The 24,857-nt window shown below is 36.9% G+C and overlaps 1 protein-coding gene across 1 annotated transcript in view; it reads right to left on the reverse strand.

Annotated features, from left to right (window-relative positions):
• PKHD1 (PKHD1 ciliary IPT domain containing fibrocystin/polyductin) overlaps positions 1 to 24,857 on the reverse strand; it is a 483,789-nt gene that overhangs the window by 35,635 nt on the left and 423,297 nt on the right. The window contains exons 60-63 of the mRNA XM_049653801.1: positions 22,228 to 23,242; positions 11,980 to 12,115; positions 10,908 to 10,995; positions 2,868 to 2,975 (exon numbers count right to left, since the gene is read on the reverse strand). Coding sequence (XP_049509758.1) covers positions 2,868 to 2,975; positions 10,908 to 10,995; positions 11,980 to 12,115; positions 22,228 to 23,242 — 1,347 coding nt within the window. The remainder of the gene's footprint in view (positions 1 to 2,867; positions 2,976 to 10,907; positions 10,996 to 11,979; positions 12,116 to 22,227; positions 23,243 to 24,857) is intronic.

Below are 24,857 nucleotides of genomic sequence, written 5' to 3' on the forward strand. Positions count from 1 at the left end.
AGTCAGTGGGATAAACACGTAAACCCTTCACTCTTGGCAGTGTCTCAGGACGTTCAGATATGAACAAATGAGCTGAACGAGTCAACTTATTAGACAGACTTGTGAGGATCCTATAACACATTTGGTCAGACCTAGTTAGTTTCTCAGTTCCTCCATTTCTATAGTTCTACAATAAGAGTAATGATTTACTCTTCTAAAATACTTGTTTTCTATCTTCCATCTGTTCTCTTCTAATGTAAACTTTGTAAAGCTCATTCTGACAGACCCTCACCTCAGTCTTGGTTTTGAGAATTATGAAGAATAATTTAAGGAGAAATAATAAAGAAAATCTTCTCAAGATAATTCCTCAGCCTCTTTTACAAGTTATAGTGAAACCTAAAATAAAGTAGCCGTCTAGTAAATGGGAACACTACAGACGGCTCAAAATCACAAGTGTTACTGACATCCACCATGTTTTACATTTGGCTTTCTAACTTACTCCTTAAAATAATCTTGATGAAATATGTAGTTAGTCTGGGAAATTTAAGGACAGAGGAAATGTAAGGACAAAGGACCTTTAAATAATCGGACAAATCTGGGATAAATTATCCAGCTCTGCACATGTTACTCTTTAAAAGACATACTTGGGGATTCCATGGTCAAGAACACTGAACATGTATTGCCACAAAACTGTACTTCTATAAGGACACTTTCGTAGGTACTTAAAGGATATCTTCCCTTTAAAATTAATATTAAGAATAATATACTTGACCTTAGAAGGTATTCCCTTTGTGCAGAAAAACTATCTAAGACTTAGAATTCAGGGAAAAAAGTGATTACAGATCTTATCAATGTCATACCAGAGCGTTTTCAAACAGGCCCATTCAAGGTCTATCAAATTCTATAGAACATAGGGTTTTTTTAAAAAATATTTAATATTAATTAGGCCCAGTCTTGTTAACTTGTAGAAGATTGGTAAGCTGTAAATGATTTTTGTCCCAGTAAAGATGCAAATAATATCTGTAGACATGTAACCACAGAGGTTACAGCTTTATTGTTCTGTATCCAGTGTGGTATACTTATCTCAGCTGGCTGGCTATGTGATCGATATCCCTCAAATGTTCTTTTTTTAATGCTTTTTATTATGGTATTCTCAAATGCTCTTGAAACCAGGTTGCCATCTTCCTGGTACTCTCACTAGTGAGTTAAGGAACTTCTTGACAAATACTGATTCACAAAAGCCACATTTTCACTTTTTGAAAAATATACTGTGACAGTTTTAATCAAAGTTTCATGAGGGAGAACTAATATGTGGCCTTAATTAAGCATTCATGGTTGGTCTTCAGGATATCTCACATCAAAATATGGGATTTCCTGACCATCTCCACTAACTGGTTTAAATCCAGCAATGTTGTTCAAATGTATTATCGCACTGTGCATTAACTGCTTTCCACAGTTGCATAGCTTTATTTTTTAATTATTTTTTTTTTTTTATTTTTGAGAGAGAGAGAGAGGAAGCGAGTGAGCATGAGCAAGGGAGGGGCAGAGAGAGAGGGAGACGCAGAATCTGAAGCAGGCTCCAGGCTCTAAGCTGTCAGCACAGAGTCCGACCGATGTGGGATTTGAACCCAAGAACTGTGAGATTATGACTGAGCCACCCAGCCTTCCCCCAGTTGCATGGCTTTAGTATCAGACTAATTTTCCTGACCCAAATTAATAATTGATTATAAATATGTATTTGTTTAGTTCAAATATGGTGTTAGCATTTTTAGAATTCTTTTTGATGCTCTCTTAGGTAAGAAATTTTTTCTGGTAAACATGCAATAATAAATAGAAGAGTTAAATCTTCTTTTCAGTGGATTATTCTGTCTCTGTTAGAGCTCCATATTTTAAAAAGAGGATGTCAAAATCTACACTCTCAAAAAAATAAAAAGAAAGAAAGAAAGAAATCCATTCTCACTACTCATTCTCTATAGGAGGAAACTTGGCTCTACCCTTCATGGAAATGCGAAGGAGTGTTTTGCATAGACTCATTTGAAGTTTAATTAATATGTTACCTACTTCAAACTTACTAAGTAGTATTATCCTCTAATAAAGCAAAAATTGTCAAGAACACTTCAGAAGGGAGAAGATTTCTTTTTAAGGTTTTGTCAAGAAGCAGCATATAAGCAATTTACACACACCTGATACCTGTACTTCTAAAGTACGAGTATTTTGGAGGGCCTGGGTGGCTCAGTCCATTAAGCATCTTACTCTTGATTTTGGCTCAGGTTATAATCTCAAAGCATTCGTGAGTTTGAACCCCGCATTAGGCTCTGTGACGATAATGCAAAGCCTGCTTGAGACTCTCTCTCTCCTTCTCTCTCTGGCCCTCCCCTGCTCACTCTCTCTCTCTCTCAAAAAATAAATAAACTTAAAAAAGGTTTTAAAGGTTTTAAAAAAGTACCAGGATTTTAAATAGGTATGGTTGTCATTAATGGAATTGGGGGGATGCAGTGGATGAGGAGGGCAGAACTAAAAGATAAGATTTCATAATACTTAATATCCCATGACTCTCTTTCTTATCAATTAAAATTTTCTAATTAATACCCAGCTACATGCCATCACATGTCATAGAAATAATAATAAAAAAAGCCCACCCATTCAAAGTGAATTTTCACAACTAGAAGAAAATGTATATTTGGATTCTTCTTCAACAGAATTCTCCTGAGGCTTAATTTCTACATGTGTTCTTGCTTCTCACACCTTAATGATATAACCAAGTGATTTTTTTTTCTCTAAACTGTGATGACTTCTTATTCATGATAGGAGCTATTCCCATTATAAAGGAGAAGGGGCTATTTTTTAAAAAAGAAACAGATAGTAAAAACACACTGTGCTGATATTACCTGGAGGGGAAGTGACAGTAAAAATAAAGTGCCAATTTGACCCAGAGATCAAAACTGCCAAGTTGGAGAAGCTCACATAACCATCTTGACTTTCTGCCTGAGTACACCCTACAAACACAGGAACAAAAAGTAAATGTTAGTTACTTATCAAGAGCAATTTCTTCAAGTCTTCTCTATAAAGAGGCAATTGGACAATAATGGAGAAAAAAAAGATTTAATTAAAGAGATAAATCCATCAGGCTTTTCTTAGATAAGTCTTCGAACAAAATAATCCATGGGGCGCCTGGGTGGCTCAGTTGGTTGAATGTCTGACTTAGGCTCAGGTCATTTCACAGTCTGTGAGTTTGAGCCCCACATCGGGCCCTGTGCTGACAGCTCAGAGCCTGGAGCCTGCTTCTGATTCTGGGTCTCCTTCTCTCTCTGCCCGTCCCCTATTCATGCTCTCTGTCTCTCTCTCTCTCTCAAAAATAAACATTAAAAAAAAAGAACCTAATAATTCAAGATAGAGTAATAACAGTAATTTAAAGTTTACTATGCCGGACTGTGCTTTATATACATCATTTTAAATAAACTGCTAACAACCCTATAAAATATGTTATTATTATCTAGGAAATAGAAAATCTTATAAAAGGTGACATTACTTGGAACTGGGGTTAATAGTCCCAAATCTGCCTGATTTTAGGGTTTGCATTCTTAACCACTACTATACATTAACTATTATACCAATGAATGTCTGTCAAGAAAGAAAGTCTATTATCATCCAGGTGGTCAGTTTCTAGGCTCTGCCTCTCTTCTATTCAAGGGATCTGTAGTTTATGTGATGGCAGAGTTAGGTCAATAGAGTAGGACCACAGAAATGCATCAAATCATGACTAATAAAGGCTATCCTGATTTAACAACTTGGATCGTCTGGGCTATGGTTTCCATGAATAAAATGCAAAAAAAGAAAGTTTACATCTTCTGACAATAGGCCATCCATTTATAAAGTGAAAGAAGGCAACTTAACTCAGGATCACATTCACAGTGCCATTAATTAGTCTTCTGACTCCACCACCCTCAAATTACTTTGCTAATTAACAGCTGCTACAGTTCACTCTGGAAATGTCACTATGATTGATATGACGGACAATGAGTTAGCAGAGTGGTCTTAAAGTTTATAAATTGGTTTGAGATCTTTAAGGCTGAAAGGTATCATAAAGATATAATATGCTTAGTGTTACATTTTTCAATTCAATTGCTTAATTCTTTTTGTGGAAACATTGTCTTTCCTCATCAATTTTGCAGAGCTAACTAAAACTTCTTTTTTCAAAAACATCTTTTCCTTCATCTCTTCAGCATCCCAAAATAAATAAAATGCCCAGAAAAAATGGAAATAAATAAGCCAAGCCTCAAATAAATGATAGGCGCCCAAGATAAATGCAGTTTATACTCTTTAAAACCTATATGCATCAAAATTATGGTCAATAAACTCTTGCAAACAATGAACTGCAGAGTACAGATGTTCAACATGAAATCGTTTGCTGCAGTTTTTCCTTTGACAAACGTCCTTATTGTTCCCATCTTTGGAGGAATACAAAGCAGCATTTAATCGAAATGTGTCCGTCGAGCACAGTGAGTCTGCCTCGTAGAACAGCCGCCAAACTGCCTAATGGTAAGTGTTTTAGCTCCAAATGGGTTTGCTTTTGTGTTAAATACCAGCTTGCCTCAGAGATCTCTACAAAGATTCCCATATATATCTATGATATTCTCAGATTTGAAGCATATGTGCCCAAAAGCTGAGGCAGTTGCTGCCAAGTACAGTACATTACTCCAGGGTTCATCATATCACTGGAATGGTAATTATGAAATATACAAATGCCATCGACAGGCTCCCTGATCAAGCTGGTATAAGCAATGTACTGGCTGAGGGAACTTGGGATGAGATGGGGTGCTAGGCTTGAAGCAAGATTGAAATTCACTACATGACTTACCAGGGAGTGTTACCTGAATATGTTTCCGCAGGGCATATGGTTTCCAAAATCCCTTTCAGCCCCAATTCTCCCCTATGTCTATCCCTCTCACCCTGATAACACTAGCAAACTGTTACATCATTAATGTTGAGACTTTATTTTTTGTAAAAATATTAAGAACATATTTTTTCTACAACTAGGATCTATAATTAAATATGAAAGGTTTATAGGACCCATAAATAATTATCTCAAGTATATAAATTCCCTTTTTTTGTTAATAGATTACAACCTTCTTTTTATAGAGGAGGACCCACTGAGACAAAAGAACATAAAGTTAAATTATAGAATAAAAGATTTAGACTGGACATATAGGTCTGGTTCTGCTGTTATTATTTTGTGTTTCTCCAGGAAATACTTAGAATAAGTCAGGTAATCCATCCCAAATGATTTTGGTTCCACTCTTTATGAAGTTAAAGAGAAGTATTTTATGATGGCTTCAAGAAATACTTTCACTCATATGAAAAAGGGTGTTTTGGTGATGTGGGCATTCTAAAACCACGAAACTTCACAAGATTTTTTCCGTACATCATGACATACACAAAAACGTGTGCATAGAAACAACTTCAGCTCATTCCTCATACTTCTTCAGTGGTTCTTCCAAGGAGGACAATGATGACAATACTAATCCAGGTGACTCAGCTACCTTGAGCATGACATTTTTAACTGAATAAAATAGCAATTTCATTCATTTTGCGTGGTTATAATATGATTCTAAGTTATTCATTGAGGATATCTTTGGGATAACTGAAAGAAAACTAATAAGGGATTAGGGGAGGGTGTCAGGAGTGGGGCAAAATAAAGCATGGGGTATGAGTAAGGTATGGTATAGAATAAGGTATGGAGGATGGGTAAAAGGGAGTATGAGTAAGGTGGTGGGTATAGGTAATATATGAAGAATGGTGAGTCATGGAGTATGAGTAAAGTACAGAATATGAGTAAACTACAAAGGATGAGTAAAGGTATGAAATATGAGTAAGGTAAGGAATATAGGTAACTGAACTATACATATAAAAATGGTTATGACAACAAGTTTATGTTATATATATTTTACCACAATATTAAAAAGGAATATGGGCAAGATACAAACTATGACTAAGGATATGTAGTATGGGTAAAGCATGGAATATAAATAAGGTACTGGATATGGATAAGTTATAGAGTATAGATATGGTATTGCTATGGACTGAAAACTTTTGTGCCTCCAAAGTTCAAATGTAGAAACTTAATCTCCAGTGTGTTGGTATTAAGAGGTGGGGCCTTTGGGGAGTGATTATTAGAGCCTTCATAAAAAAAATTCCAGAAAGTTATTTTGCCCCTATTGCTATGTGAGGACACAGTGAGAAGATGGCCATCTATGAATCAGGAAACAGGCCTTTACCAGACACCAAATTTGCCAGCATCTTGATCTTGGACTTCCCAGCTTCACAACTATGAGAAATAAATTTCTTTGTTTATAAGCCACCTTGTCCATGGTGTTCTGTTATAGCAGCCTGAAAGGACAAAGACAGGTATGGAGTGTGTGTAAGGTTTGGAGTGTGGATAAGATATGGAATATGGGCAATATATGGAGTAGAGAATAGGGGTAGATGAGCTTCAGTATCCAGGTGAGGGTAATTGATGTACACATCATTAGAACATGAAAAAAGCTAAAAATTGATTTTTTTGACACTGTTGTCTTAAGATCAGAAGGTAAGTGAATTACTGTTATATCTTATGAATTTCACACCAAAATGCCAGCAACAGCTAAAAGGCATTGAAGAATGGACCGAATGACATCACCAAAACAGGCAGTTTAAAACTACCTAATGGGGCGCCTGGGTGGTTCAGTCAGTTAAGTGTCCAACTTCAGCTCAGGCCATGATCTCAACATTCATGAGTTCACGCATCAGGCTCTGTGCTGACAGCTCAGAGCCTGAAGCTTGCTTCAGATTCTGTGTCTCCCACTCTCTCTGCTCCTCCCACACTCACACCCTGTCTCTCTCTCTCTCTCTCTCTCTCTCTCTCTCTCTCTCAAAAATAAACATAAAATAATAAATAAAAATTAAAAAGAAATAAAACTACCTCATAATGCAATTTTGAATGTTTAATTTTCACATTGGCCAACCTTGGATAGCTTTGCTTAATTATCTTACTTTCTTAATGATGTGGCTTGACTTTGCAAATTTGTGCAGGAAACATTTTGAGATGTCCTTTTTCCTGTGATTTTAAACCTAAGGAGTTTCAGAGTTAACTGTATTAGTAAAGAAATAACCAAGAAGAGCAAAAATATGACTCAACAATATGGGTGTTACTTTCATCAAAAGTGAGTAAAATATGCATTGCTGTAAGTGGAAGAAGAGAAAATATAGAGTCTATGAGATGAGTCTCACAAAATAAGCAGCATTGCCTGGGCCTTTAAACTGCATTGTTCATGGGGCACCTGGGTGGCTCAGTCGGTTAATCGTCTGACTTCAGCTCAGGTCATGATCTCATGGTCCATGAGTTGGAGCCCCGCGTCGGGCTCTGTGCTGCCAGCTCAGAGCCTGGAGCCTGCTTCAGATTCTGTGTCTCCCTCTTTCTCTGCCCCTCCCCTGCTCATGCTCTGTCTCTCTCTGTTTCAAAGATAAATAAAAACATTAAAAATTTTTTTTCTAAATAAAATAAAATTGCATTGTTCAGGGGTGCCTGGGTGGCTTAGTTGGTTAAGCATCTGACTTTGGCTCAAGTCATGATCTTATGGTTTGTGGGTTCGAGCCCTGCATCAGCTCTGGGCTGATAGCTTGGAGCTTGGAGCCTGGAGCCTGCTAGACAGATTCTGTGTGTGTCTCTCTCTGCTCCTTCCCTGCTTGTGCATGCTCTATCTCTCAAAAATAAATAAACATTTAAAAAATAAAAAATAGGTTTTTTTAAATAAAATAAAATTAGACTGTACAAAGAAAAAGTGGATAGGGTGCTCAGGAGAGTAACAAGACTATGGAAATTTGAGAAAATTACACAGCACAGGCTGAAAAGATTTAGTTTCTTAATAAGTAGATAAAGTAGGGAATTCTTAGGCCAGAATAGTTGAAAGCCAACTTGAAAAGATATAGCAGGCAAATTTATAGCTCTAATAAGAGAAGAACAGAATGAGACAAGCCTGAAACAGTAAGAGTTTTGTAGCTATGGAATATCTACTCATGAACTGTCAATTACCTCCTTAAGAAAATTTTCAGAAGGGACTAGTTCTATTTTCTGGAATTACTGTGTAACTTTGCAGGAAAACAAAATGTATAAGCTAAAAAAAACAGTGATGTAAAAAATATCTGGGATTAATTCATGAAAAATTATGTTGAATGATACGTCATTAAGTTGGAAACTTTATTATTTTATAGGTTTCCTTTTTTTAAAAAAATTTTTTTATTAATTATTTTTGAGACAGAGAGAGACAGAGCATGAGCAGGGGAGGGGCAGAGAGAGAGGGAGACACAGAATCTGAAGCAGGCTCCAGGCTCTGAGCTGTCAACACAGAGCCTGACACGGGGCTCAAACTCACAGATTGTGAGATCATGACCTGAGCTGAAGTCGGACACTTCACCAACTGAGCCACCCAGGCGCCCCATACGTTTCCTTTTTTAAGGACAAGTAAGAATGAAAGGGGAAGCAGGTGTTCCATACCAGATGATAGTAACAGTTTAGGTAAAAAAATAAATGTAATTAGCAGGAGAGGCAAGATTTAGTATTTCTATGATGGACTTTTCCCCATACATTTTAGTATTTTATTAATTTTTTTTTTTTTTTTACAGAATCCATGTGAAAGAGCTTAGGCTCATTAGCCAGGTTAGAGCAAGAAATAATCATAAAGTCATGGCTTATTCTTGGAAGGCAGCAATTTTATAGATAAGCTGATATTTTGAACTGGTGAATGAGTCCTTTACAAGTTTGTAAAAAGCATTAAAGGCAACCCAAAAACAATAGAAATGTCCTAACCAATTCATGAAGTATATAAGGAATCTGATAAGCTGATTTTTTAAGAGTTATCAACCCTCTAATTTTGCTTCTAGTTGTTGCCTGTGCTTTTAATGTCATATCTATGAAATCATTGCCAAGACCAATGTCAAGAAGATTTCTCTATGTATTTTCTTCTAGGAGTTGTCAGGTCTTATGTTTAGGGCTTTGCTCCATTTTTGAGTTGCTTTTTCTGTATGGTATAAGATAAAGCTCCAAATTCACTCTTTTCCATGTGGATATCCAGTTCCCCAGCACTATTTATTGAAAAGTATGTCCTTTCCTCATTAAGTATTCTTGCCACCCTTGTTGAATATCAGTTGGCCATATGTTTTTGGTGTGAATTTATTTCTAGGGTCTTCATTCTGTTCCATTGATCTATACGTCTATCTTTAGGCCAGTACTCTACTGTTGTAATTACCATAGTTTTGTGATATACTCTGAAACCACAAAGTGTAACACTTTCAGTTTTATTCTTCTTTTTCAAGGCTGCTTTGGCTATTCAGGATCTTTTGTGGTTCCATATAAATTTTACAATTGCTTTTGATATTTCTGTAAGAAATGCTACTGGTATTTTGGTAGAGATTGCACTGGATCTGTAGATCACTTTGGGTAGTATGGACATGTTAAGTAAAGTTAGACAAGTAGGATTACTTGTCAAACTAAAAAGCTTCTGCACAGCAATCAACAGAGTAAAAAGGCAACCTACAGAATGGGAGGAAATATTCATAAGATATATGTCTCATAAGGTGTTAATTTTTAAAATATATAAGAAACTCTTGCGTCTCAATAGCACAAAAACTCATAACCTGATTTTTAAAAATAGGCTAAAGACTCAAACACACATTTCTCCAAAGAAGACCTACAAATGGCCAACAGGTACAGTATATGAAAAGATGCTCAACATCCGTAATCATCAGGGAAATGCAGACCAAAACTACAATGAGATATAATCTCACACCTATTAGGATGGCTATTATTAAAAAAAAAGAGAGAGAAAGAAAGACAGCAAGTGTTGGTGAGGATGTAGAGAAACGATAAGTCTTGTACATTGTTTATGCGAATGCAAAATGGTGCAGCCAATGTGGAAAACAGTATGGAGGTTCCTCACAAAAATAAAAATAGAATTACCACATGATCCAGCAAGTCCTTCTGGGTATTTATCCAGAAGGATTGAAATCAGTATCTCAAAGAGATATCCAAACTTCCATGGTCATCACACTGCTATTCATACTAGCCAAGATAAGAAAACGATCTAAATATTCATCAACAGATGAATGGATTTTAAAAATGCAATATATGCATACAATAGCAAACCATTCAGCTTTAAAAAAAGAAATCTGGAAATATGTGACAACATAATTATCCTTGAGGACATGATGCTAAATGAAATAAGCTAGTCACAGAAGGACAATTCCATTTATATGAAGGATTCCATTTATATGAAGTATTTAAAATAATCAAACTCAGAGAAACAAAGAATAGAATGGTGTTGTTTTTACTTTTATTTTTTTTTATTTTTTTTTTTAATTTTTATATGCACAAGCCCCAGGAAAAGTAAATGAAGCTACCAGTACCTACCAGTACTAGGAGTGAACAGGAAGGCAACAGAGGACAAAGAATGGTAGAGAGGGGAAAATAAACTCTAAGGGCCTGCTCTGGGCCAGGTGTTTGCATTTGCCATTGCATTTATGCTTCATAACATTGAGAGTGTTTCTGTTTCTCCACAGAAACCACATCATACCTATGACTTGCTCCCTGGGCCAGTCCATGGTACTGTAGTACCAGAACCATTTGTCCTGAGGGACATACCCTTTTTCTTACAGCATTTTGAGGATACGGATATTACGAAAATGTTCCTTCATCAGAAGAGGAGGTAGTTCCTTAAGTATTTAATGCCAGCCAATTCTTCCTTTTTACAGATATGGCACTCTAGACTGAGGAAAAGGAGATCTCTTCCAAATTACCCAAGATATTGACCATTACTCACCTTGCTATGAATTCTAGTGGTTGCAAACATTTTCTTGCAGATGCAGTACTAACGTCTCTGAATGTCACAGGTACCTACCTTTCAGCACTGAATCTGATGTCCCTTCCAGGGAAACAGAAATGGCCCAAGGCTCTGAGGGAGGCCCCAAGGACTCTATTCTCTGATTCTGGAAATAGAAAAAATAAGGTGGGGAGAAGTAGATTGAGAAGAGAACTTGGGGAAGTTATCTAAAACATAAAAAAAAAAAAAATCAGACAGAATCTTTTATGAAACACATATTCAGCAGAGACATGCAAAGGAAGGAAAATGATAAATATTTTCTGTCTTATGTTAAGAACATATCAAAATTAGCTTATCAAGAAGAGAATGGAGATTATCAAAGGAGAAGTTTGGGCAGATCAGTGAAGAGGAGAAAGGAAAGCTAAGTTTACAGAAGAGAGTGGCATTATGTGTTGAAGGTTCACAAGGAAGGTTTGATTGAGAGAAGAGAGCAGGACCACACTGGCCGCGTGTCAGATTACTTCAAAAAGGACAGGTTTCCAAGTGTGGACCTAAATCTCACAGTCTTCCTCCCTGTGCCAACAGGGCAGGGGTACATTTTTACAATAAAGAGTAGAAAGCTGATTCAACTATCACATTTTACTTCTCCCCCACTCCCATGACTTAAATAAATATTAAAAAAACTAGAATCAGAGGGCATGGACACTAAAATTAGAATTAAGCACAGACGCCTTTGTTGATGATTTACTTAACCACATATAAAAGAAATCATTTAAAATAGCGAAAAGCTATAATGCAGATGTGGTAGCATAAATTCCTTCATTAGCATATGAAATGACTTCTTTGAGAAGGCTAGATCTCCAAAAGATATGAGAGACCTGCTTCAAGAATTTGGCTGGGGAGGAAAAGTATCAGGATTTGATTTTTACTCCTGATCACATTCTGGGCACTCAGAGAAAGTAGAAGGAAACCAAGTGTGAGAAAGAAGGAAGATGGCAAAAGGGCAAAAGTATTATTAGAGGTTCTCAGTGCAGCAAACACCGCATGGGGCACTCTGTCAATGTGTGACATGGTGGTGAAATCTAAAACATGTGCCAGATATGACATGCTCCCAGCTCTAAAGAGAGGTTGTTACCCATGAACCAGTTACCTGCTTATCCAGAAAAACAAGCTGTGGTTGTACCCTAAGTTCCTTTCCCACTTCTCCATCAGAAGGCTGGACCAGAACCGAGAGAGCATGGGGCCGAATGTATATCAAATTCCCAGTTTTAAAACTGCTTGTATTTCTGGCATGCATAGACAAAAATAGAATACATCCACAAGGTTATGGATATCATGGCAATAACTATTCCTATAATGCATTATTGCCAGTGAAAACATTTGCAGTTGCTTTTGCTTCTAGAAACTTTGTAATGCACTCTATAGGAAACATGATCTTACAACCAAAAAATAATTATATATTTACTGTTTATGCTTGCTTTTAGCATGGGCAATGGATGGACTGGGCGTGTGGGAGGTGTGGGGAGAAGCACAAATTATGAACTTAGATTTTGTCACCATTCATTAATATCAGTCCCAAGAATGCCTTATCAGACTAAAATATTTAGAAGGTGCGGATATGTTCACTACTCTGCTCAAAAACCAGCTCTCCCCACAAAGGCTCTGATTTGTAGTGTTTTCCAATTTTGATGGTATAAATACTTCTACCATGGCTGATTCTATGACACTGAGATGACGTCATTGGAACAAGTTGGCAGAGGTGCCTGACAGCAAGCTCCAGCAACGGCGCTGTGTTACTTGGAATAGTTCATTTAATCCTAACAACAACCCTTTCGTATTTACATTCTCCACAGTGTGCTTGCACTAAATAGGCTCAGTAACTGTGGAATTAATTGATTAATGTATTTTAATTGAATGAAGCCCTCAGGGAGAATAGTAACTGAAAATTAATATATGCCAAGCACGTATGGTGTACCAGGTGCTATTCTAAGCTTTCCACATATAAACGCATTGCATCTTCAAAATAACACTGTGATGTAGGTATTTCTACTTAAACATCAAGAGACGGAGGCCCACAAAGGCTTAAATGCCTTGCCAGAGGTCTCACAAATGGCTAAGTGTATGATCAGGGTCTAGAGCAGTTAACCAATGAGTTGTATCATTTTTTACCTTTCAAGTACATTAATAACTGATGTGACTTAGCAATAAAATGCAATATATATATATATATATATATATATATATATATATATATATAAAACAAAATGCTTATGTAATTCATGATACCTCAAAACAGCTTTTTACCAAAGCTTTGGTGTTTCTGATGACCAAGATAGCTTCATTAAAAGAACATTATACATTAGATATCTATTATCTTATTGTCTATTGTATATTATGTATCACAGTCATGCAATAGATTTCTAGCAATTGAATGGAGATATATAGACATCATATAGCACATATATCACCCTAGTATAGAGCATCCATTGCTGACTTGTTCTCAAAATAGCCTAGGTCAGGTATAATAAGGCTTTGATTAAAAAAAAAGAAAAGAACAAAGAAAAAAAGAGTAGCCTACCCTGCCCCGAATGCTTGTAAGTCAACTACTTTATTCCCTAACCCTTTTTTCCCTCTTATCTAAAGAGAAAAAAATAAAATATTTATTTAACATGGAAGGTGTATGTCAGGGAAAGATGACAATTAGTCCCAAAAAGAGGAAACAGTGAAAGAGCAAATAGAGTGGATCACGAACCATCAAGTTTCTGTAGCAAGCACTTTCTCTTTCCTCCGAGAATCCTGGGAAATGGGGACAGAGTGGGAACATGTGGTTCTAAGAGTCCCCTTTGGTCATCTACCAGTTAAGGCCCTGACCTCTGTGCTAGAATCACTCACTGGGAATTCAACATACACCAGCCTAATCTCATTTATTACTTTGCTTAGCCTGACTGGGTAAGGATCCTTTTTTTTTTTTTTTTTTAAGGGGAACAATTTAAATTGGATTTTTAAAATCCATGCTATTAATTCTAACCTTCCATGGGGCCCAGGTTATTGGAAAATTCTAACATTGTTACAAGATCCTATCTCTCCCCTAACCCATTTCTTAAATGCTTTCTCATGTGGGATAGGGTGCAGGCTAGCAATGCGGTTAAACAAGCTGAAAGATCCCACCACAGATCCTGACGCATGTACAGTGATGTCTGGAAATGAAGAGATGGGAGCCACCGGTCTCAGCACCCGCTGAAAGGCCTATCCCTGACACACTTTAAAGTTTATTGTGAGAAAACATCTCTTATTAAATGTAAACAGCATCTTACTGGAGGTCAGAGACTTGCTGCTACAGCATATCCCAAGGTAATACCACTTTAAGCTCCACATAAACTCTTAAGCAGTTTCTATCCTAAAACCTGACCGTAGGTGGTACAGTTTTTTACGATATGTTATAATAGTGCAATAAATCTGTTAGCTTAAAATCGAATCTCCGTGGCCTTTTAGAGAAATCATCATTAAATGCAGGGTCCTGTTAATGATGCCATCGAAGTGAAATTGTTTAATCTGCTAAGGGGGTGAAAGGTCACCAAATGAATTTTTTATAATACATCAACTTGACACGCAATAGGGAAAACTGTAATAGATAAAAGCAAAGGAAAAGGGCACTGTCTTCTTCTGATAGGTCAATAGCAGCCAAGAGAGTCACTCATCCACTTTCCTTTCACGATGGGGCTCCTTTTGCATTTAATATGGACACCCAATTAATACCTCAGCACCACAGACAACCTCATTTTAGGTGACTTATAGCAATTTCTCCCCCTTCCCTGAAATGAAAGTGATCACAATACATCATAGCATTGTGCGAATTAACGTTAATTGATTCAAGTTCCAAGCAATGATGGGCCACTTATATAATCTAGGCGTTATTGGGTGCTAGAAGGGATGGAGGGAAGATTAGATTCCAGTGTCCGTTGCTGTGACGACGGGAGTCACCTGACGCCTTGTTAGACAGTTGTAAGGTTCTATTGCTGGCCCCAGTGGGGTCGTCAGTAAACTGGAGTGATGTCCAAACATCATTATACGCTGCTCCGATATTAAAGCAAAGGGATTAGCAACTTATTGCAAGCAACCTGGATTTGTCATGGTGCTGTCGTTATCCAATTTCCAACTGCTAATGTGACTGTAGCCTGCAGGCAGAAGGACCTACAGCCAAACTTTAAAAAATGGGGGAGGAGAGTTCCCTCCAACCCTCCCAGTTGTAACTGCTATTTAACAGCTTCCAATACCAAGTCAGGTATGTGAAAGAATTTTTTTTCCCTTCAGTGCTTAAGTACCAGCTAAAAAATAAGTAAAGATCAAGAGAATACAGACGTTTCCCAGTTCTGAGATCACCACTATTCACTCTAACTCTTGCTTTTCAATCTGCCAGACCCGAAATGCTTCCTCTGTAGAGGAGGGGATTGTTTCTATTTGCATGGCAAACCTAGCAAGCAAACAAACAAATCCTACTGAAAGCTGGCTCTGGGCAAGACCTGTGGGGATGGGCTGAGGGTAGGGGCCTTAGAGATAGTACCTCATTCTTTCTTCAGACTTCACCTCCTCAAAGTTACTAAGTCAGGTTGCTATAATAGTGCCCCATGTTTTGATCAAATGTTTCAGATGTCCTGCATTTTCATTCATTCCTGTTTTAAATTGGCTAGACAGGGAAGAATCTCTATGTGTCCTGAGGGGGCTTGAATTGCAAAGTTTTCAAGATTCCACACTGGGGCAGAAGAAAGTAAGCTATCTAATCGACTCAGTTTAACAAACATTTTAACCCTTCTACTATGTACAAACATTGTTCTAGGCACCGTGAGATGTGCAAAGATAAATAAAACACCATGGCCTCTGCCCCTGAGAAACATAGTCACCCCCTCCTCCACCATATAGTTTGTAAGGCAAGAATGACTTTCCTGGCTATCTCTCAGAGGACACACATACCATTTTCCTTATATTTCATAGTCCTTATGCTCCCTATTAAGATTAGCCAGATCCCTTTAGCTGCTGTCAAGTACTAGGGAGAGAAGAGGGAAGAAATGTCTTATGATCTGACAGTTTCCTTCTGGCACTTTAACATGGTGGTTCCAAACCTTATATATTGTAAACACCCAATACATGTTACTGTACTAACACTGTGACAAATCAGTACCCACTATGTACTTCCTCTGCTCTTAGGTCATTACATGCCTCTGAAAAGCTACTACCTATCTTGGCCTGGCTAATTTCAAGTTCTGGTACATCCCTCAATTGGTGTGCTTACTGCTATGCTCTTATACTTGTTGTTCTTTGAAATTACTCATTTCAAATTGAGATTTGAACAACCCTAGGTACAGGTGGCAATGTGCCAGGAGTAAATAAAGACACAGAATAAACATGGCACATCTTCCAACATGGTCAATTGAATGGTTAAAACCTAAGTATCTTAGATGAAAAATTTTAAATACTATTTTATAATAAATTTGTCATGACTATCTTATCTGGGATAATGAAAACTCTGAATGCACTTATCAAGATCACACACAAACTATTCAAAATGTCCTGTTTGCCTTAGGGTACTGTAGCCTTAGTCTGATCAGGAGAGCAAGATCCAAGATCTATATAATGGATGAGATTTAATATGGGATATTGGTTACACAGGAGTATTAGGATAGCAGAAAAGCCAAACAGGTTACATTTCACTATTTGAGACAAATATTTGATGATCACTTACTATTCATAGGCACTCTTGGGAACATACTAGTAAGTTCAAGTGTTGACCATCTAATAACTGTTATACAGATAAAAATATACTAAAGTTAATATACCTGAAGTTAATTTTATGGAAAACTAGATTAATGGTGAAGCAGATTCATATTGAATCAATTTCTTTGTAATTATATATAGAATGAGATTTCAGATAACATATTCTTATTAAATAGTTCTGCAAATGTTTGTTTTGCCTACCCATGGATTTTAAATCTCTACATTTTCACTTGAGCCATATAATTTTTTGGACATAATAGCTGTTCAATGAATGTCTGGAAAATAAAACACATTGAAATGCAGGGTTTTATGAGTCCTTATTATATTTACCTCCAACTTTGCCATCTGTACACAGAAATCTTAGTTACTTGATTTTAAGGTAGCATGGTTTAGTTTTGGGATTCAAACTACATGTGGATGTGATGGATTAATTGTAACCCAGCAGCACTGGATTACAATTAACATCCTATTTATAAGAAAAATTGTAGAAAAATATAACCTGCAGAAGTGGAGTCAAGGATTTAGCAATCTGGGGCCATTTAATGTAAGAACAATGGTACTGAAGGGTATCACTGAAGAAACAGGGCTATGAAATAAATGATAGTTTTAACGATGACCATGAAACATCAATAAAAACTGTGAATGGTCCACATTATTTCCCATTTAATAAGGCTGGATAATATGTTGTTGTTGTTGTTTTGTTTGTTTGTTTTTACTTTAAGAGATTAAGGTTTTTTTAAGAATGTGGTGACAAAAGGAACAATTTTTAATTAAATGGAAGGTTTGCCTATGCAGAGCATCTCATTTTCCCACAAAACCACATATATGAAATACCATTGTGACAATTTTGCCATTCACCTAGCAAAACAGAGAATTTGTATTCTAGTGAAAAGAAGAAATAGCGTAGAAACATTCTTTCATGGCAGATCTGTGATTTTGTCATGAAGGAGGCAACAGGCAGCTGGCAGTACAGAAATCTCTTCCAGGAAGAACATTCTGCCAGTCTTGGGAAGAACGTCCTTCCGTGTTGAAAGAAGGATTCTGTTCTTTATACTGTTTCCTAGAACAGCTAGGAAACAGTTCTTGTAGCTTTTCTAGGAAACAGTATACAAGAACTATACTGTATACTGTTCTCGCTATTTCCTAGACAGCAGGTGACCAGGGGGTATGGAGTGGTTGCACAAGAGAAGATGCTAAATGAGACTGAGTGACAATAGACTTGTTAGTCTTACCAATGGTCTCAGCTAGTTCTCTATTCTATGTCTGCCTGGAAAGTGCTACTTTACACACAGTAAGGGAACTTAAAAAGGTACTAAGTTGATGGGCTCAAAAACACACATACATACACTCCTCTAATGTCTTGCTCACCTTCACTAGAACTGTTTTCAGGAGCCAAGGATCATGGCAATGTCATAAAAAGAGAGCATAACTGGAGATAACATATTGGGTTTCTACTGCTGCATAACAAATTAACACAAACTTAGTGGCTTAAAATAATACAAATGTATTATCTTTGGGTTGTGGGTCAAGACTCCAGACAGGCTTGGCTGGGTTTACCGCTGGAGCCTCTCAGGAAGAATCCACTTCTAAACTCATTCAGATTGTTGCTGGAAGTTATTTCCCTGTGGCTATAGAATGAAGGTCCCTGTTTCCTCACTGGCTGCCAGCCAAAGTCCATTCTCTACTCATTCCACCTGCTTTTTTTCCCATGTGATCCCTTCCAACTTAAAAACAGTGACACTTTAGGTCCTTCTCACACTTTGAATCTCTCTCTCTTCTTACTCTGCCATGCAGGAGAAAGCTCTCTTGTTTTAAGGGCTCATGTTATTATTTGGGCCCACCTTGAAAATCTTGGGTAGTCTATCTTAGGGTCAACCATGCCACATAACATAGTATATTCAATAAAGTGCAATCTGACCATACTCATAGTTTCCTGGGCTAAGGGCAGTATGCATCTTTGGAAGGCCATTTTAGAAATTTCACCAATGTTTTGGCATTTCAGTATTAAACTTCCATAAAAGATACAGATATGTTTAATTTTACTGTATGACAAAGAATAATATTTAAAGGTGTTTTTAGTTGTTTTTTTTTTTTTTTTGTCATGAAGCAGAGGAAAGGGAGAGAGAAGAGAAAGGAGAGAAAATTAAGAGAGTAAAAATCAAGTTTCTTCTGAAAGAAAGGTAAGGAACATAAAATATGTCTTTCTGGGATTCCAGATAAAGGATAAAATATGTAAGACTCCTGTAGAGAACTGTCAGTTTAAAAAGCTAGACTGAACTTATGTTTATCTCTGTGCCCTCTCCCTCTATACTCCACTGAAATTATTTAAAAGAAAAAAAATTTTTAGGATGTCCCTGGAACCACAGTGGAAGGGACGGCCATCTTGCCAGCGCAACCCAACGGAAAGCCCCAAGCGATGCGCGTGACCTGGCGCGAAAAAAGCCACCCCCCCAAATGCTGCAGCTTAAAAACCCCACCCCACCACACCTGGGCGTGACTTCCCTGACTCCTCTCTCTCTCCCCCTGAGTCACGGAACCTCGCCAGAGACCTTAGTTCCCAATAAAGCCTTTGCTAAAATTTTTTAGCTTCTGACTCTTATCTTTACCCTGCCCTATGCCTGACTTTAACAAAAATAAATAAAAATGGTGCAAAACATGGGCATAAACGGTGTAAACTAACAAATACAAAGAAGGCAAGGGAGAAGTATTGACAACAGAGGTCAATGAAGTTTTGGAAGATGGAAAACAGGTTCATGAAATTGACTTAGCCAAGCAGACAAAATTTAAATCCAGATGCCACTAGAAGAGGATAAAGACCAGGAGAGGCCAATTCACTGTATATTATTTAATTAAAAAGTAGAGAGCACTCCATTTCTCTCCCACCAAAAGAAGTTGATTGCTTTTTGAAAGCTGGTAGTACTCCCCTTGAAAACCAAATGCCCAGCATGGTCTCAATTTGTTGAAATGCATACAAACCCATTAAGTTAACAAGAGTGAACCTCTCAACATTCTTGGTGCTTTTCACTGAAAGGCAAGTGTCCCTATCTATACTGATTCTTCTGTCTCAAGGTCAGTTCATTAGCTTGTCAATGGCTCTCCAGTGAGTTCAATGGAAGTCCCAACTGACACTGATCAAAGTTGAAAGAAACAGGGCTGGCCTGAGGCTTCCACAAGGCTTCAGGGTTGTTTAGCATATTGTGCAATTCTTAGGACCAGGGGAAACCTTGTTAATTTTCATTCAGTCCCTTAGGACAAGGCATTTCTCATTCTGCAGAGATTTATTCAGATATACTCAAGAAGCTGCTTTTCCTTATCTTCAGAAGATTTGCTTTTTACCTTATGTTTGGAAACTCTCTCTTAAAATACCAGGGGGACAGAGAGAGATGGAGAAATGGAACACATCCCAACAGAAAATCGATGCTATAATATACATGTTCAGCAGTTTCTTATTAAATCAGAAATATCGGAGTCAAAAGTGAAAACATAATGGCTATGATGGATGGTGGGCCATAAAGGTGATCTCTGAAGCTGTCTCGCTTCTCCATAACAGAATGATATCCCCCACATAGATGTGTGTGTACCTGAACTTGTGCTGGTTCCACTTTCTTGGCTGGGCTTCCTCTGCTATACCTCCAATGCTTCTACTCTGACTTTTTTCTCTCCTTCTAGTTAAAGGCTCAATATTCACTGAGTCTTTTTTTATACATAATACAAAAATCAGTTGTTTGGGGATGATGACCTGTTAGAAAAGCTAAGAATTGTAAAATCTAAATAGAATTAAGCAGTGGACTGGACTTTTTCCTCTCTAGTCACCTACATATAATATATTTGTTAGAACTTGGTGGGATCTAAATGAAATTGGGCTAAAGGAAAAATGATTAAACATAAGCTAAGATGCATTGGCAATTTTTTTTTCAGATTACCATGCATTATGTTATAATGACATTGATAACATGGTGAAGGTTTGGTGGTTGGTAAAAATATCTAAGATTTAATAGATTCTGAACAATCACTTAACTAAGAGTATCTTTTAATTCTATAACAATTCATAAAGCCCTTCAAGTTTTCTTTTCATATCTCCCATATATATTAATGTGCTGTCCAGAAGAGGAACAACCATTTATACTGTAAGTCAGGTGAAATATGATACAAAAACACTAGCTAAGCTTTCATTTGGATATGTTGCTCTGTATATAAAAAGGCAATCAATGTATTAGATATGCCTAATGATGTGATGGTGTCTCTTTTTTGTTTTTGTTCTTATTTTATAGCAAATCCCACATCCACTGAAGATGATATGTGGAAGTAACTAACACCCCTTAAATATCAATTGTTTATTTATTAGCACTACCACAAATAAGATGAAAAAGCAGTAATAACAGAGTAATCTAAAAGAATACGAATGTTCTAAAATCTCATTGAATAAGAAAAATCAGAATCTAAATAATTTTATCTATTTCAGGGACCTAATATCAACTGAATTTGTGCATGGGTTTGAGCTTATTTTTCCAGTGATGGTGACAAGCTTATAGGGAATATCTATGTTGCTCACCTCTAACCCTCTATAACCAGCAGCAGTCATTTGTGAGATGGTTAGTATTATCTATATTTCTTAAGCATTACAACAAGTTCATCATGTCTCTCAGTCTAGGGTATCATTTTTAGTTCTTTTGCATCTGCTAAAAACTGGAGCTTGGGACTCTAAAAGCCTTGACCCTGTGACAGATATCTTAGATGCACTTGGGCTGGTCACTTTATCCTTTAACTAACAGAAACTATAACATTGAGAGTAATTTACACTTGTTTTCCTTATTGTGCACTTCCCATGCTTCTTCATTTACTAAGCTCAGAAAAACATTCAGGTATATTTATGTCTGAAATGTCTGTTGAATAGAAATCTGGTGGAGGACTCCAAAATAAAAGCATTTAGAGTAAGTATAACATAGCACAAAGGATGTTGCAGATCTTACACAGCTCTGTGTCATAAACATAGTTGACAACAGTGATATTCCTGCCTCATACAATTTAACAAAGGCATCCTTTTCATGGCTTTATAATCCTAGGTTAAATAAGACCCAATCAGGGTCACTGAATTAGCCTAGTAAGCTCCTAGTCATCCTTCAAAACTTTCCTAAATAGAAGTCTTTTCCCCAGTCCCTATAAGAATTATCATCACCCTCCTCAGGATTCAAGTTTTAGCTTATAGCTCTTTGGAATTATGATAGGTAGTGCTTTTGTCCCTCAAGGCAAAGATCGTATCTGTTTCAACTTAGCAATCCAGGAATCCAGCCTACTACTTAAATTCATTACATGTACATTCTTTCAGTAAATGAATGAACAAATGAACTGAAAATAGTTGTTTTAGAAAAATTTCTTCCTTCAGGCTTTTCACTTTAAGGTACTGAAATATAACATCTTCAACAATCCAAAATATAGAATACTCATAAGAACACAGACTTAATTTAAAAAAGTCTTAATTGAGAATTTATGTCTATAAATGACTCTCTGAGTTTTTATTCTTATCTTCAGAAGCAAACAGATTATGTGACTCAGTGGAAGTAGATTAACATTTGCAATACACACGCTAGAGATCAGCCCTTGTTTAGATGTTTTTATAATTAGTACTTACCCATAGCCAGTGATTCCCTTTGACTGAGTTACCAGTAAGGCGCCAATAGTTGTATTCAGAACATTCTCTAGTACTCCAGTTTGTTGAGCAGTGATAATCTGGTGAGCCAAATTCTGTAATTTCTTACTTGATAAAGATGAAATCAGTCCAGTGCTCCTTATTGTTGCCAGGTCACCAATTTCAATGACTACTACTTTTGAGATGGTTTCCATAGTAGTTGGTGGCGGGATCCTATATGAGCTCGTTTCCATCATGAGAGGTCTATGTTGACCAACTCTGTAATGACTGGCACAAGTCACAGTTGGGCAATTGAGCTTTCTCTTTGCTTTATTGTCAGCAATGGCCTTTAAGGTTGCTTCACTGCCAGGCATCTCATGAATAAATCTGATTTGGTTTTGGCTAACTTGCAAGAAGTCAGTTAGTCTTTCAAGGATAAGGATTTCCCAGCCTTTTTCTAGGACTGGAAATATCACAGTGAAGGCCAAATGAATGGAAACACCTGAGCGTATTTCAATAGGCTCTTGTCCTTGTAGGACAACATACAAGAGGTTATCCAAGATACTGAAATAGTTGGAACCAGAAGACTCATCCAGCAATGAGGAAGTTGATTGAACCAGAACAGGTGGAATGAAACTTTCCCCTATGAAAACACGGGGGCTCTGGAGTTCATGGTAGAATATAGCTAAGAGAAGCTTGGAGGTATTTTTGTTCCCCGACAGAAGAAAACGCAAAACTTGGGGAGTCTGATCCACAAAGCACACCTTGGTGATTTCCCTGATGGGTAAAATGGAATAGAAACTAGATACAGACCCTAAAGTAGAACAAGGGGTATTGGCACTTACACTACTAAAGGTGTCAACAAAACCATTAGTAACAGATACAACTGGATATAACTTCTGCATTGTCCAAGTGGCATCAGCATTGTCAAGAATTAAGATCACCTGGTCAGTTTGCTTGCAGATGTAGCCTTGTATGAAGGGTTGGTATGTGCATTTCTGTTCTTCTCTAAATGTACCTATAAAATAAAGGAAAATAAGTGATGTATAAACTACAATCTCTCAAAGATAATTTGTAATCCATTACTCTTATTATCATCTGTAACCTCATGAAACATTTATTGAACTTTTAAGTGTGTTAGATACTGACTATGCAAAGCAGTCTGGGTAAAATATGAAAGGGTAAAATATGTTACATCACCTGTATTATTTAAAGGTAATAATGGACATAATAGCTAGGTGAAAAAAGAATTGAATAAGTAAAATTATTAAGGAAAAGGAATAATCACTAAGGCCTCCATAGTGGGAAAAGGATAGGGGAGATGGGCATAGTAATATTCGAGTCAATGAAAAAAAAGGTAGATTGAGGGGGCTGGAAAAGAGATTTTATAGAGATATATTAAAATTGAAGAGATATACTGAGTCCAGATTGTGAAAGAGTTTGGATTTCAGACTATATAATTTTCTCATTCTCTTTTTTTCCAAACATTAAGAGTAAAAACAATACAAAAGGAAAAGAAGAAAGTAGCAATTTGGGGAGTCCTGACATTAAATAGAGCCCAAGTTGAGGATTATTGGGGCTAATCAAGACATTTAGACAAACAGCGTTGTCCATTATTCCCATAATTCCTTTCATTTTTTTTAAAAAGTAGACTCCATGCCTAACATGGGACTCGAACTCACAACCCCAAGATTAAGAGTTGTATGCTCTACTGACTGAGCCAGCCAGTCACCCCATATTCCCACCATTCCTAATCCACTTGTCTCTGAACCATGAGTAATTCTTATTCTGAATCTACAGGGATAGTTTAACTTCTAACAAACAGAATTCCTTCAATTTAAAAGCAATATTCACAAAATTATCTTGTGTTATTTTCAAGATATTTTAATTTTCCTTCAAGTGCAATGTCATCAATTTAGCCTAAGGATTGGAGCAAAAAAAATCTAATTATTATTAATGGAGGGTGTACTACATTTGGGCATGATACCTCCTCCATATCATACCTTCCATGTGATATATGCCAAAGCTGCCTATGATATTAATAAATTTAATTACCTAAGTGTAGCTTTAGGAGGAGGCCACATTGCATACTTGTGCCTCAACAATAATAGCAACAGTAGTAAAAATATGAGTCAATATTTCAAACTGAATAATGAAATTCTAGCATATCAAAATTTGTGTGATTAAGTGCTTATATTACAAAAGAATTGTGTAAAAGCAATATCTTAATGTTCTGCCTTACAAATACAAATTTAGCAAACAAGTAAAGCAAATCCAGAGTAATGAGGAGAAAGGAAATAATAAATATAACAACAGAAGTCAGTGAAATAGAAAAGAGAGAAACAAAGAAACAAAAACATAGAAAGTAAACAAAGCTAAAATTTGGTTCTTGGAAAACATCAACAAATTAGTTAACCACCACCACCACCCCAACCCCCCGCTAGACTGATCAAGATAAAAAGAAAGAAGGGTGCCTGGGTAGCTCAGTCAGTCAAAAGTCCAACTCTTGATTTTGGCTCAGGCCATGATCACACAGTTCATGAGATCAAGCCCTGTGTTGACTCTGCATTGACAGTAAGGAGTCTGCTTAGAATTCTCTCTCTGCTGCTCCCCTGCTCACACTTGCTTTCTCT

This window comes from Panthera uncia (genome assembly GCF_023721935.1).
Source record: "Panthera uncia isolate 11264 chromosome B2 unlocalized genomic scaffold, Puncia_PCG_1.0 HiC_scaffold_24, whole genome shotgun sequence".
Classification (NCBI taxonomy): Eukaryota; Metazoa; Chordata; class Mammalia; order Carnivora; family Felidae; genus Panthera; species Panthera uncia.